General features: G+C 45.8%; 1 protein-coding gene across 1 annotated transcript; it reads left to right on the plus strand.

Annotated features, from left to right (window-relative positions):
• Window positions 1-5,693: 5,693 nt before the first annotated feature.
• On the plus strand, window positions 5,694-7,232 carry MSC (musculin; the record flags this gene model as incomplete). The annotated part of the gene is made up of 2 exons (XM_084230141.1): window positions 5,694-6,203; window positions 7,146-7,232. 2 exons carry the CDS (start codon window positions 5,694-5,696, stop codon window positions 7,230-7,232), a joined length of 597 nt encoding a protein of 198 aa, XP_084086267.1.
• Between the last annotated feature and the right edge of the window lie 7,394 nt (window positions 7,233-14,626).

Here is a 14,626-nt window from a genome sequence, read left to right on the forward strand (position 1 = left end):
GGAGTCTGCAAACATACCTCCTTTAGCCTACACCACAGGGATTTTTCTTCCTGAGAGATGGACTGCTTTACCCTGAAAATCAAGAATCCAAAATGCAAGAGACACAGCGTTCCAGTTGGAATATGGAGTTTGCAGAATAGTTACTGCTTGGTGTTTGCTCCTAGAATTGATAGATATTGCTTTACACTTTTTTCCCCCTGCAGTCTCTTGCATTTTTAGCTATCAAGACAGGCGTTCTCCTGAATGACAGAGAAAATAGGATTCTGAGTTTTGTCACTTTGCATTGATCCTTTTCATTCTCAACCCCTGCTTTGCTACTTTTAGTCTCCAAAAGCCTGATGTGTCCAGGGCCTGCTCTCCCTACATGCTAAGTCCTAACGGGGACATAAGGAAGCAAAAATCTTAATATGAATTTTAGATAAACTAGGACTCCAGTCTCAATTCAGAATGGTCCCATAGGCACCCAACCAAAGAGTTGACTGGGCCTCAATGCCTGGGGTTCATTTCCCACCTAGGCAGGGAGCATGGGGACATCCTGCAAGAATCCTAGGACAGAGGCTGCCCTGAACCTGGAGCTGGTTCTAGGTCTTCAAGTTGTCAAGAGTAGAATAGCTGGGTCTAAGGTGAGCCTGGTCTAACTCTGAGCTCCTCTCTCCCCCAAGTAACTTGTGTTAACACATGCTGTGACCTGAGATCTACCTAACTTCCATACCTTGTTACCCGGAGCTTGTGTCTCCTTCACCTGGGCATGGTACTCTAGGCCCAGAGTTGCCCTGCAAAGGTGGAGGAACTGGGCATCAAAACCCTAGATGGTGTCTCTAAGGTGAACTGCCCTGCCTGGGGAATCAAGGCCAACATCTTTCTGGGACTGTTTTCCTGACAAAGAGCTAAAGGGATCCATGAACTCCTCTGTTCACTGAAGCACCTATTAAAATTGCTGAGCAGTGGATTAAGAAGATGTGGTTTATATACACGATGGAATACTACTCAGCTGTGAAAAAGATGAAATTTTGCTATTTGGACAACATGGATGGAACTGGAGGGGATTATGCTAAGTGAAAGTAGTCAGAAGGGCAAAGACAGATACTGGATGATTTCCCTCATATGTGGAATATATGAAAGAAAAGAAGGGAACTGACAAAACTAGATCAAAGCTAATGCTAGAAATATGACTTAATAATTGAGGCTAAATGGGAGGATAAGTGGGGTGAGAACAAAGGGGGGAAGTTGGAAGAGTCAATGGCAATTGGAGAAAGAAAACATTTTTTTAAAGATTTATTTATTTATTTATACAAGCACTGGGTACAGTCAGAAGTGCAGAAGGGTGAGAGAATTCACCAGAGCCAGAGTGGGGAACAGAACAGGCAGACTGACAAAATACACTGCTGAGGGGAGCAGTGGGCGCAGCAGGAGAGGTCTGCGCACCATGTGGGAACCTCGCTGCGGAGCCGGGGATCAAACTGGTTCTGCAGAGGCTGCGGGCAGCTTTGTAGCCCAGCGCTCAAACACTGCACCACCAGGGGTGGCCTGAAAGAAAACATTTTTAATGCAGTCCCTTTCATTTTCCCTGAGTGAGACCTGTTCTGAGAAATGTGGCAAGTGTCAGGTGGTAAAACTGCGCTCTTCAGATTCTAGAAGCTTGTAGTTAAGGCAAATGAAACATTCTAGTGCCACTTGGAATCCAGGAAAAGACCAGGGTTTCAGTACAAAACTGGGTCAGCTCTAGATCCTGACACTGTGTGAAATTGGGCAAGACAGTTCAAAGTGATAAGAGTAAAGAGTGTGTATTGATCCTCTGCCATGTACTGGGCTCTGACCCAGGCAGTTGCTCACATACTTCCTCTCCCACCCCAAATGATAGATACTTCATTTTATAAATTAGGGATCTGGGCCTCAGAAAAAGAAAGCTGCTGAAGGTCATCCAGCCAATAAGAAAGTGAGCCAGGATTAGGAAACATTATTAAATGTATTATTTATTTCATAATGTAACTAATCCCAGACACTACCACCCCCTCAGCCACATACTTAGAACATCTTAAGGATTTTCAGGATCATCAAATATGCCATGAATAACAGTTGTGTTTATATGTATATGTAGATACACATATGTCCCACACAGGAACTGTGTGTGTATATGTATCTATCTATATCTATATATACCTACATACCAATATATATATATAGATAGATAGATAGATAGATATTTCACATACACAATGTGTGTGTGTGTGTGTATCTCACACAGAATTTTTTTCAAAGTGCTTTCTAATTTTTTCACTTAATTGTATTGAAGTATCATTGATTTATAACATTATACAACTTGCAGGTAGCTGTAGTGCAATATACATCAACTTCTGATTATACTACATTATGTTCACCATTAAAATTTAGTTTCTGGGCCTCCCTGGTGGCACAAGGGACTGAGCACAGGACTATGAAGCTGTCCACAGCCTCTGCAGCACGAGTTCGATCCCCAGCCAGGGAGATGACCCACATGGCGCAGCAGACATCTCCTGACTTTCCTGTTGCTCCCCTCAGTGTAATTCAGTCAATCTGCCTGTTCTACTCCCCAATCTGTCTCTGGTGAATCCTCTCACCCCCCCCCCACACACACCTCTGGCCTGTACCCCAGTTCTTATATGAATAGATTAATAAATCTTTAAAAAATAATAAAATAAAATTTAGTTTCCTTCTACCATCATACAACTAACCCCTCAATGTACTTATTTACGTACAAAAATAAAGCTTTTGTTGTTCATTTGCAATATGGTAATGTGCCAAAATAATTAAAATACTTGAGCTTTGAAAAGAGATTATACTTTTCACTGTTCAACTCATGGGGTTGTAATCATTGAGATAGAAGGAAAAGTAAAAGCATTTTGAAAGACATGTGAGATGTTAAAACAAGCTTCAGTTACGTACTAACTAATATGAAATGTATATGAGATGCATTTCTTAAAGCTCATTAGCAATCTGCAACTTGAAAAAAAAGTTAAAGAATGAAAATATAACTAAAAAGAAATGGGGATCTGCAACTTGAAAAAAAAGTTAAAGAATGAAAATATAACTAAAAAGAAATGGAGGGAAAGGGGAAATGAAGGGAAAATAGACAAGAAATACTGTTTTCTGGAAGGAGAATAGGAGGTAGGGAAGGAAGGGAGGGAAGGAGAGAGGGAGAGAGGGAGGCAGCAAAAGAGGGGAGAGAGAAAAGCACAAAAAGAAAGGAAGAGGGAAGATAAAAGAAAGGAAAGACCTATGGAAAAATAAAATGCTGGGGTCAGGGAGTTTCTTCAAGAAAAAGAAACTGGCCATGACCCACTTAGAGTTGAGGCTGGGTACAGTTTTTTGCGACTGTTTAGAGAAAATCTAGCACACTCCCCGCCATTAATCTTTCCTAAAGAAAGACTTTGTTCTGCACCTGTATAAACAATTCAGATTTTTTAAACCTATATGCTTGCCCTGAATGTGTGAGACTATATTTATACTGATAACTTCAAGTCATCAATAGGTGCTGCAGGAAGCTAGCCTGATATCTCCCCTTGTATCTTTTTGCTCCCACTTCTCTTTTTGCTTCCTTCTTTAACCTAGTGCACCTAGAGTCATTTTCAAGTTCAAGCACTGCAGGAAAGTCCTCTACATTCCCTGTATTTTCCTAGCTCAGAGGGAACTGAGAGAAAAAGAGAGCAATCTTTTTACTAAACAGACCCCAGAAGGAGCCCCACCCCCCACCTCCCACCAAAATGAAATATACATATATATACATATATATGTGTGTGTGTATATATGTGTATACACACACACACACACACACACACATATATATGCTGTAACAAAACATCTGGAAATAGAGGCTAGCAGGGTGAAGGGGTGGAGGGAGTGTGTGAAACATCCCCAAGGAGGGAAGCACGTCTGCCCCAGAGACCAAGGTGGATCGATGCCTAAGTGATGAAGTCAGCCCCTGCCAGCCACCTGTTGCGGCACTTCAGGCACTGAGCCCTGAGCATTTGTTCTGGAGGAGGCACCAGCGGAGGGCTTCTGCCTGCTCTGACCTGGGCCAACTGCACATTTTCCTCTTTGCACTTTGCTCAGTATGGGAATCTGTGAGCTTCGGGGGCAGAACAAATAAATACCCAGGACAATGTGAAGATTCAGTTTCCTCACTATAAAACAATGTAACCGTGCACCCAGTCTTAAGATTTTTAATTAATCGTTTTTGTGTTGTGTCATCTTAATTATTCAGTGGGAAGTCACAGAGAATGCAGCAGACTGGCCATTAATTAACATTCACTTCCAAAATAAAATACACATTCCAAGATCATGTATTGTTAAGGCTCTTCCAATTAGGAAATGAAACTCCATTTTGTTGCCTTTGTGGAGATAGCAGGATGTCAGGTTTTTTGTTGTTTGATGTCAGATAGCAGGTTTGTTGTTGTTGTTGTTGTTGTTGTTTTGGATGTCTTATTTTTTATTGGCATGGGCCACTGTAATTCTGGATACAGTTTTGTTGCTTCTTAATGGAACGATTTGCTGACTTAGCATTCTGCATCCAGAGTCTGCTCTTCAACAAGCAATTTTAAATAGTAATCGAGTCCCTAGATTGCAACTCAAAGCATTGGGTCAGGGCCCCCTAACTTATGCATTGCATGAAAAACAAAATCACCAGGGGAACTCTCAGATAGTAGAAAATACCAGATACAACATCCTGTGGTGTGTGGCAAGGAGGAGAGTAGCTACTGGAATACCGAAGAGCTGGGGATTCGAAACACAGATTTGAGTTCTGATTCTGTTTACCCGTCTAATGATTTTGGATTATTTACTTAATCTCTCTCTGTGGATCAGCTTCATGATCTGCAAAGTGGAAGTAATAACTTTTAAGTCACAGATCTTTAAAGATGAAACGAACCAATGCAAATAAGAGGGTTTTGTAAATCTTAAAACATTAGTAAAGGACAAGAAGGAAGAAGAAAATGAGTTAACTTGCGGTGTTGCGGTGCCCGGTGTTGTTTGTTTAGTTTTTCCTCTTGTTGTGCAAGCCTTGGATAGGCAGTCATCATTATGAGTGATGAACTTGGAAAACCCTTCTGCTGAAAAACCTGGGTAAGATGTATAATTGTGATCCCGGAGTTTCTAAGTGTCTGGCAATCTTCGCTACCCCTGTTAGTTGAGGATGGAAGTGAATGGGTACCAATAAGGCCGGCTTCTTTCTTTGTGCTACTTGCACTTATCTTGCTCAGACAAACTGAGGATCCATTGGCCCCGGAACCCCAAAACTCCACTCGCAGAAACTTCCCCTTGCCCGCCCCCACCAGCAGATCCTCTGCGCAGAGAAAAGCGGTCCCCACCCTTTCCACGCCCCCGCCCCACCTCTCGGTCCCCTTTCCAACCCCCTCTTCCTTGCCCCGGGTGGTTTGTTCCGAGTACAGATAAATAGTCCTGTCAAAAGGCGCAGTTCGCGGTTGTAAGCGCCAAGCCTGAGCTGGGGCGCCAACTTTTCGGCCGCCCTCTCTGGGGTCAGCGGCAGGACTCGCGCTCTCTCACCGCCCTCCTCGCTCTCGCGCCTCCTGACCCAGATCGTCTGTCCTCCCCCGAACTCTGCCTGGCCTCCCGCCTCTGCCAGGGAGAAGAAGGTGGAGGCCGCGAGACTGGCCTGAGCGAGCAAGGCAGGAGCGCGCGCGGGCTTGGCACACTCAGTGATGTCCACCGGCTCGGTGAGCGATCCAGAGGAGATGGAGCTGCAAGGTCTGCAGCGGGGGTACCCGATCCCTGCCTCTAAGAGGCCACCTCTCTGCGGAACCGAGCGCAGCTATGTCTCGCCCAGTGACAACTCTTCGGCCGAGGAGGAGGACCCCGACGGCGAGGAGGAGCGGTGCGAGCTGGGCGCGGCCCGAGCCGCGGGAAACTGCAAGAGGAAGCGGCAGCGTGTAGCTGGGGGCGGCGGCGGCAAGAAGCCCCTCCCGCCCAAGGGTTCAGCAGCCGAGTGCAAACAGTCGCAGCGGAATGCGGCCAACGCCCGCGAGCGCGCCCGGATGCGCGTGTTGAGCAAAGCCTTTTCCAGACTCAAGACCAGCCTGCCCTGGGTGCCCCCCGACACCAAGCTTTCCAAGCTGGACACGCTACGGCTGGCTTCCAGTTACATCGCGCACCTGCGGCAGCTGCTGCAGGAGGACCGCTACGAGAACGGCTATGTGCACCCGGTGAACCTGGTAGGGACGCCGCGCGCGAGGCCGGGGGCGAGCGATCCAGAGATGCCCGAGCGCTCCGAGGCGCGGGGTAGAGGGGGTCAGCTGGGAGGAACCCGACCCTGGAGGTTGTGGAACCGGTTGTGAGGGAGCCAATTTAGATTCTCCCAATTCATGGGAGGGACCAGCCGTTTTTTTTTTTTTTTTTTCCTGGAGAAGAAATATCCACCCTTCCGTGTTTGCATCATTGTGATAATTGTACACGGTACTTCGTCCACTGACAGATATTGGCTAATATCCTGCTTCCGGGGTGACTCGGGGTTCTAAATGAATTTACTACCCAGTTGTAGATTGAATGGCAAATCTCCCTAGCCCAACTTTTTCCAGCTAAAACTCTGACAGGTTTGAATTCCCAAGCCTTGCTTTCTGAAAGGAAAGACAGAGGGCCTATTTCCTTGGGGGGTGAGAGGGGGCAGTTGGATTTTTAATTCTTGTAGAACAGGAATAGTTTCCCCAAATGAGATTTGTCTGGAAAGTCCCTCTCCGACCTGCCAACTCTCCCTGCTTGAGAAAGATCATACTCCAGTCTCATGGGGCCCCAGTTCCTACTTGGAGCAGAGGTGTGTGTGTGTGTGTGTGTGTGTGTGTGTGTGTGTGTGTGTGTGTGTGTGAGATGAGGGGGGAAGGGAATTAAGCTGCAAAACTCCAAACTCATGCAAATGTCACCAAAGCATCTGGGAGGGCAAATCCAGAAGGAAGTGGGGATGGACACCTTGCATCTCAAGTAATCAGAATCCACGAACATTAAAGTCACAATTTAGAGAGAAGATCCACAGATTCCCAGAACATACATAAAATCTGAGCCACTTTAAGCCAAGAATGCCCCAGAGTTCATTTTAGGAGAGCAATTTCACTTAGAGAAGGTCAGTTCTCCTTCAGTATCTGACTTTCTTTTTATTGTTACAGACATGGCCTTTCGTGGTCTCAGGACGACCTGAGTCTGACACCAAAGAAGTCTCTGCAGCCAGCAGACTATGTGGGACCACCGCTTAGGTCGAACTGGAACTCATTTGATGGGATTATTGGTTAAACCCGTGTGTTTGGGGACCCTGGATAGAAGGGAGAGAGCTGGAGAACTCCACAGAAGGGGAAGAAAGTTTCATTGGATTCTCCTAGACCCTCCTCCCCTTCCCTGGAACTGTGGCCACAACAGGTGGCAGACTTGAGGGACAGATCCGGAGGGTCGGCGGCTTGGCTAGGGCGCCGACCGCTGGGCTGCAGCGGATCTGGGCGTCAACACCTTACTTCTCCGGAAAGAGTATCCATCCGTATCAAAAGCGCGGACCCACTTCCAACCTCTGGCTTTAACAGTATAGATTAACTCCTGCGCTGCCGTCTGATCGCAGCGCCAAACCTCCTCGGGGTTGTTTTCCAACCTGAGTCAGATCTATCAGTGAGGGCTCGAGTCTGCACACGGGCCTTTCACGGTTAGGCTTGTTCAGAACGCGCTCTTCACCACTGGCTTTAAAGACAGAAGTTTTCACGAGACCCCCATCGGAGAATTTTTTTAAGTTGCAAAAGAGAAGAGATGGCATACCTGGGTCAGGTTTGTATAGCACAGCGCAGCGACCTCCTAGCTGGCGGGATGTTGCCCGCTTCGCACTCGGCGAGGAGCAGAGACTTTCAGAGACCAGCAGAGCAGGGTTGTGCTGGGAACGCTCCGGGAGGGGTGGTTCGGCCTGCAGCGGTCCAGCTCCCAGTGCCCCAGGGCTCCCGCCGCCTCATCAGGCTTCCGCCTACCTCCTCCTCGCGCTCTAGATTTGAACCTCATATCCCCTCCCTCACAATTTGCCTCTGGTCTCCTCCATACCTCCGTCTACCGCCGCTCCCACTGCTCCTAGCAGTTTCTAGTCCCAACTCCCCAAACCCAGATCGGACTCCTGACTGTCCGCTCCAAGTCTCCCCACTCGTGGCTCCGATTGCTCCCCTAATACCGCCTCCTCGTGGGGACAACCTTGCTTGTTGGGAGGAATGGTCGGGTCGCTGAAGCTGTTTGGGACCAAGTGACCCGGTTCAGGGGGAAATGAGGCTGCCGAAAGGCTGCACTACCGCAGTAATTAGCAAATGTAAATAAATTTATTTTTTTATGAATAATAAAACGCATGGTGAAAACCAAATGCCCCAGGCGCGTCAGAATGTGGTCTTTGTTATCCTTGATTGAGTTAGACCCAGAAACTAGTTTAAAGGAGACTTCCAGGCTGTGGTCAGGGATTGGGTGGCTGTCAGGAAATGGTGGTGATCCTATTTGGATCACTACATTTCCAAAGGCAACTTTTAATAATCTCTGTGATTCTGATTTGCCTTCTGGACGCAAAGGTTACTGGAAGGCACGAACTGAAAGCTTATTTGGCCGCATGGAATCTTTTGGGGGGGGGGGTTAGGGGCACATTGAAAGTAATATAAGCGCACATCTTTCTTACCTACACACACACACACACACACACACACACACACTTTCTTCAGCCTAAAGCACACTCCAGTGCTTACAATCACAAGTAGTTCAAGAACCTCCTACAGTCCACACACCTAGCTTGCCATTCTAAAAGGCAGGGAAAAAAAAACCATAATGCATGATGCTTCAGTAGGGCTTCCCCCCCAAATTTTATGTAGCATTGTTGCTATTTTGTTATTTTCTTCATTTCACTGTAATTTTCTCAGGAAGTAATAACTTGGGAAAACTATCATAACACTTTTTAATATCTTTCTTTTAATAGTAACATTTTGTTTGTAGAACATTTAGAAAATTTAGAATAGTTGGAATAGTGTGAAAGATAAAACTTCCCAAACTACCACCCAATTTGCTGTGTGCATGACATTCTAGAATTTGAAAAGCAATTTTCTTGAGCAGAGAGAAAATACAAATTGAATTTAGGACATGAGAGGAAGGCTGGGATACTTGACTTCTTGTTTGGAATTAAACCAAACTCAAACTCTGGAAAACTGCTTTCTGACACCATTTCTTTGGGTTTTCATGCCTGGAAGGCATTCTAGATCCAATTTTCAGCTTTGACCCTGGCCTCAGGGTTTATTTTAGCTGATTTCTTTAGTATCAGGGACTTTCTGGTAAAAGAGAAATCAGAGTGACTAGTGACAGGAAATCCCATGCCTGGTTAAGGACACTTAGCTGGCTATAAATTCTGGGTGGCCAGCTTCTTGGGGGTGGGATATTTGCTGGAGGTCAGTTCTCAATCAAGGTTCTTTCCAAAGATTCTGGAAATATAGGATCCTTTCCAAGCAAAGGGAGGCAGCACACTACATTGGTTAAGGTGAACCCTAATGTCTTTGGAAACCAAGCTTGAAATCCAAGCACTGACACTCCACAGGCTAGTGACCATATACAACCCCTCTAAAAGCCTGTTTCCACATTTATAAAACTGGATAATAACACTGCCTGCATGGAAAGATTGCCCACCCAGAATAAGTGTGATAATGCTTTTTAAGTCACCCCTCTAGGAAGTGAGTAGCAACCCTAAATGCTGACTATTAAAGGAAATGAATGGGGGTATGTGCCTTGACAAAAGGGGACTGTCAAACAGGCCAGACATTTCAGAAATCCACCCTAAGATTGGATCTGGTTTTGAGATGACAATATTATCAAACCAAAACAGAAAAGCCCCGCAAGAAGCAGAAACACAGAAAATGAAATGGGGAACAAAAACGTTTAAGAGTAGTGAAAACATTTAAGAGCAGGTATTTGCATAAACAAGAAAATATTTGGGCAAATTTTCATACATAAAATATTTAAAATATTTGTTTCTATAATTATATTCTCTAAGGACAAGTCAGGGGTAAACTCACAGATATTCTGTTCCCCCCCTCACTATCCATTAAGGGATGCTTTTCACTGACTTCCATATACAAATGAGCCCTGTAGCTCATTTTTTATTGTTACTTTATAGTCCTAAAATTTATAGAGAAGAAAAAAATTCTCAAGATTTCTTGCTCCACAATTGCTGTAAAAAGTTCAATGCTAACAAATGCTATTTTTTAAAGGCAGGAAAAAGAATCAGAGGCCAGTTTCTAGTCAGTCCTAATGAATCAGAGTAAATAGCTCAAGCTTAAGCACCTTGAACCAGTCCTTTTCTGATCTACCATGACTCCAGTAGGCTCTAAGTGGTAGATGGGCATTCCAAAACCTTCCTGATTATTTTTTTTAATCATAATTTTCCCTCAGGCACTTGGGTTGTAAAAATAGGAGTTGGCAACTGAGCAAGTTAAGAGAAAAAGAGAAGTCAGTTTGTCCTTAGGGTTATTTCAATTTGTTTATAGAACCATGGAGAAAAGTTGAAGGAAAAATGTCTAAGAAATATAATGTCAAAAGTACTGAGTAGCAAATAAAATGAGTAACTTTACTCTTCGGGGGGGCTTTCTGAGGGACAAAAGTGCTATTATTAGTGTTAATGACTCAGTCTAAAAGAACGAAAAAACCCCCTTTCACAGACTCTTCCTAAGATGAATATTTTCAAAGAAATGTTTCAGCATTGTAATTTTGAAACATTGAGACATTTCTCTTGGTTGTGGATGTTGAATTGATTTTTGTGCATGTTCTCTTGCACTGGGCTTCCAGTTTCAACTTCACTTTCAAATGATGGCTCCCTCAACAGACAGTGACAATGACAATACAATTTACAGAAGATTTTTTTTATAGGTATCATTTTTTCCCCATTAATAAATGCTTCATAAGGTATTTTTTTTTAAAGGAAGAAATACATTCCCCCCTCTCTAATAAGAACTAAATGGAATACACAAAAATATTTTAATAAGTAAGAGGTAGACAGGTTTAGATAGGTAGATTGCCACTTTTGAAAATAATGAAAGTCATTTATAATATTTTGAAAGGAAAAAAAAACAGGCAAATTCATAATTCTCACTGTCAAGCATCTAACTGCAGGGAAATCCATTAGGAGGTTCAGAGTACCTGCATTTTCTCCTTTCAGTAGGAACTTCTGCTTATCTACAGAGGGTGGCCTGCATGTGTACCTCTCCACACTCACTGCTCACCATTCATCATTCCCTTTTCTATTTTTGTTCCATCCTTTATTTTTCTTCTCTCTTCCACAATAGTAAAAACTGGCCTAGAGAAATCCTTCAAATCCATGACCATAAGAAGGTCTAGAAAGTAGCCAGAGCCAAAAATACATGTAGAGCCGTGTGAACACCACTGGCACTTAAGTACTCGGTATCTCAAATTATCTCAGCCTTCTCCCTTGTTGGTTCTGTTATCCCCAAGATAGGTTCTGGATCAACTCTGGGATCCTGCGTTAGGTAAATAGGATTTTGAAGTAATTAAGAGCAGGGTCTTTCAGTTTGGGAAAAAATACAGTATCTATATTGATGATTACTATTCTCTAGGGGTGGAAGAGAAGTGAGGAGCAAGAGGCTTTATTTACTTATTTGTGCATATAAGAGCTGGGGTATTAGGCCAGGGGTGCAGGGAGGTGAGAGGATTCACCAGACACAGAGTAGGGAGCAGAACAAGTAGATTGACTGAAATACACTGATATTTTTAATATTTTGAGTAAACTCCATGCTGTTTTCCATAGGGTCTAGTGTACACTCCAACAGTGACAGGAGGTAGGGAGTAGGTATGCAGATCAGAATGTTTGCTCTGCTATTATCTATTTTGGGGACCCAGTCTGTATGTGGACCAACCCTGCTCTTCCACAAAATTTCTCCTCCTTCTAAGGAGTGTACCTCCACATATGCTCTGCTTTTCTCTCCCCTGTGTCTCTGACTGACCTGAGTATTCTGTCACCAGAGTTCCCTACCCTGGACTACATCCCACAGTCCACAGATTCCTCTCTCCATCTACCTCCTGATCAACATAGCATGTCTCCTCAGTGTCCTCTGTATTGAGGTTTGCACTGACATCTAATGACCAATGGAGAGACTATCTGTCTCTTTAAGAGAGATTAATCTGTCTCTTTAAGAGAGATTAATCTCTTTGAGAGATTATCTGTCCAACCACTGTCCAAGCAGTGTCCAACACACAGCTCTAAGGGCTGCACAGTGGGGACCAGGCCCTTGCAGTTGTCTCCGCTAGGACCTGCCACGTCTATGCCCCTTGGCAGGGCCTGCACCACTGCTTGCCAGGTCCTACCAGGACGAGGTTGCTTCTAGGATTTTCCCTTGAGCTTGGAGGGGCCAGTGGGGACCTACCACTGTGGGCATGTTTTCTGGTCCTGTTCTGGGGCTTCCTAGGATTAACCGGGCTCTACCTTTTTGATTGCTACTTCCAGGCACCCCTGGGCTCACTGAGAGCCGCAAATGCTTATTGTGGCAGGTCTGTTTTCAAGACCCTCCCCATAGTTCATTGTGGATTGCTGGAGGTGCCTCCCTTAGTGGGTCTGATTCCAGGTCCTGACTTGGAGCTCATCGGGGTCTGTGTCATTATATCTGCAGAGGCCTGTGATGATGGATAAACTTCTGAGTTCTTTCTGGGAACTCACTGAAGTTGTGAGGAGGTCTGCTGTGGCAGGTCTTCTTCTGATCTCATCCAGGAACTCACCAAGTCTGTCAATTTCTATGGAAGTCTTCTAAGGCAGGTCAGCCTTCAGACTCCTTTAGCAGCTCACAAAGGCTGTGCCCCTGTCTGTGGAAGCCTCCTATGATGGGTTGGCCTTTAGGGTCTATCCTGGGGCTTCCAGAGGCTATGGATGTCTGTGGGTATCTGCTTCTGAATTCCTTCTGTTACAGGGCAGGCAGAGGGCAGCCTAGACACCGCAAACCTGCCTGCTCTAAATGGATTTTACCATCTGCCGCATCAACACAAAACATATGAGACTTTAATGGGAAGGAACTTTAATACAATTAGGAAACAATACAGGAAAGGAAAAGAATATAGTTTCTAAATCAAGTACCCAAAGTTACCCATCCCCTCGGGGGTAAAAGTCCATCCAAATGGGATTGGCCCAGAGCAAGGCCTCAAAGCCTGCCACAAGTCTAAAGCATCTTCCAATGGGGACCCACAGAAAAGGATCAGAAATAACCAGACAAGTCTGAAAGGAAAAGAGCAAAATCAAAATCAAGACAAAAACCACCATTGTCGGGCCTCCCCGGTGGCGCAGCGGTTGAGCACTGGGTTGCGAAGCTGCCCGCGGCCTCTGCGGTGCCGGTTCGACCCCCGCAGCTCCCCTCAGCAGTGTACTTCGGTCCTTCTGCCTGCTCTGCTCCCCGCTCTGGCTCTGGTGAATTCTCTTACCCTTCCGCGCTTCTGACTGTACCCAGTGCATGTATAAACCAACCAAACAAATAAATAAATAAAACATGCCTCTATTAAAAAAACAAACAAAAAACCACCATTGTCACCTCCCCACGGGTCTCTCATCCACATCTGTGTCACCCAGTTCATGACCAAAAGGCAAGTGTAGTTTCTTCATGTGTCTCTCGGCTCTATGCGCCTCCTCCAGGGATCCTCCTTGCTCTCCATCCTGCTTCCTTCCTTCCTCAGTCCCCTCAGCAGCTTCTTCTCTTCTTGCTCAGCTCCACCCTCCCTTTTGGGTGGGGCAGGGAACCTGAAACCTCCCCCTTTCTTGGGGACCACCCTGTTACACTTCCTGCACTCACCTAAGTATAGGAAGAGTGATTGTGTAGGGGCCTTGCCAGTTCTACTCTCCTGCTTGCAAGGTCCACTGCTCTGTGGGGGTCCCCTTGCTCAATTGGACGGGCTACCTGCTTGGCCATTTTCCTGTGCTCTCCGGGATCCCCCTCCTCAGGATTTTACCCTTGGGTGTGCCGCAATTGTCTGTTTTTCTTTTATGAGTTTTTGGCTTTATTCTGCTGCAACTGAGCTGTGAGTTTGTGGAGGACATGAGACCAATTTCTTTGAAATCCAGGTCGCAGCATGGACTGCCGGGCAAGACTGGCAATTTCCCACTGCTGCCTAAGCAGCGGGAGCTGTTGGAAAAACTTGGCAGTTTTCCTGGCCTTTGCCAGAAGTTGCTGCCTGTGGGCAGCCCCTCCCCTGGGTGCCAGCAGGATTTTGAGTGCAGAGCCGGAGCATAAGTTTCCTGCTGGCTGCCGGAGCTCTGCCTTTAGGCAGCACCCAGGCTGTCCTGCAGCCCAAGTCTGCTCCAGTGCCAGGTGTTGCCCATCCCAACCTCCAGACTGTAGCTGTGGGCTGCTGCAGCATCATCTCTGAGACCCAGCCTGTGAGCACCTCCAGCTGCAGTGTGTTGTATCCTGGCCCACCATTGCCAGCACACTCTAGGCCCTTGTTGGCAGGAGGACGCCATCTTCAACAAACGGCCTTTTCTTTGGGACTTCTGGACACTGTGGACACTATCTGAGGTAGGATAGTCGGCCAGCGGTGGCTTTAGAAGTTCTTGGTATCCCCTGTATGTTAAGTAAACCTGTTATTGTAGTTCCCTGCGCCTGAGTGATTTCGC

This window comes from Talpa europaea (assembly GCF_964194135.1).
Source record: "Talpa europaea genome assembly, chromosome: 3".
Classification (NCBI taxonomy): domain Eukaryota; kingdom Metazoa; phylum Chordata; class Mammalia; order Eulipotyphla; family Talpidae; genus Talpa; species Talpa europaea.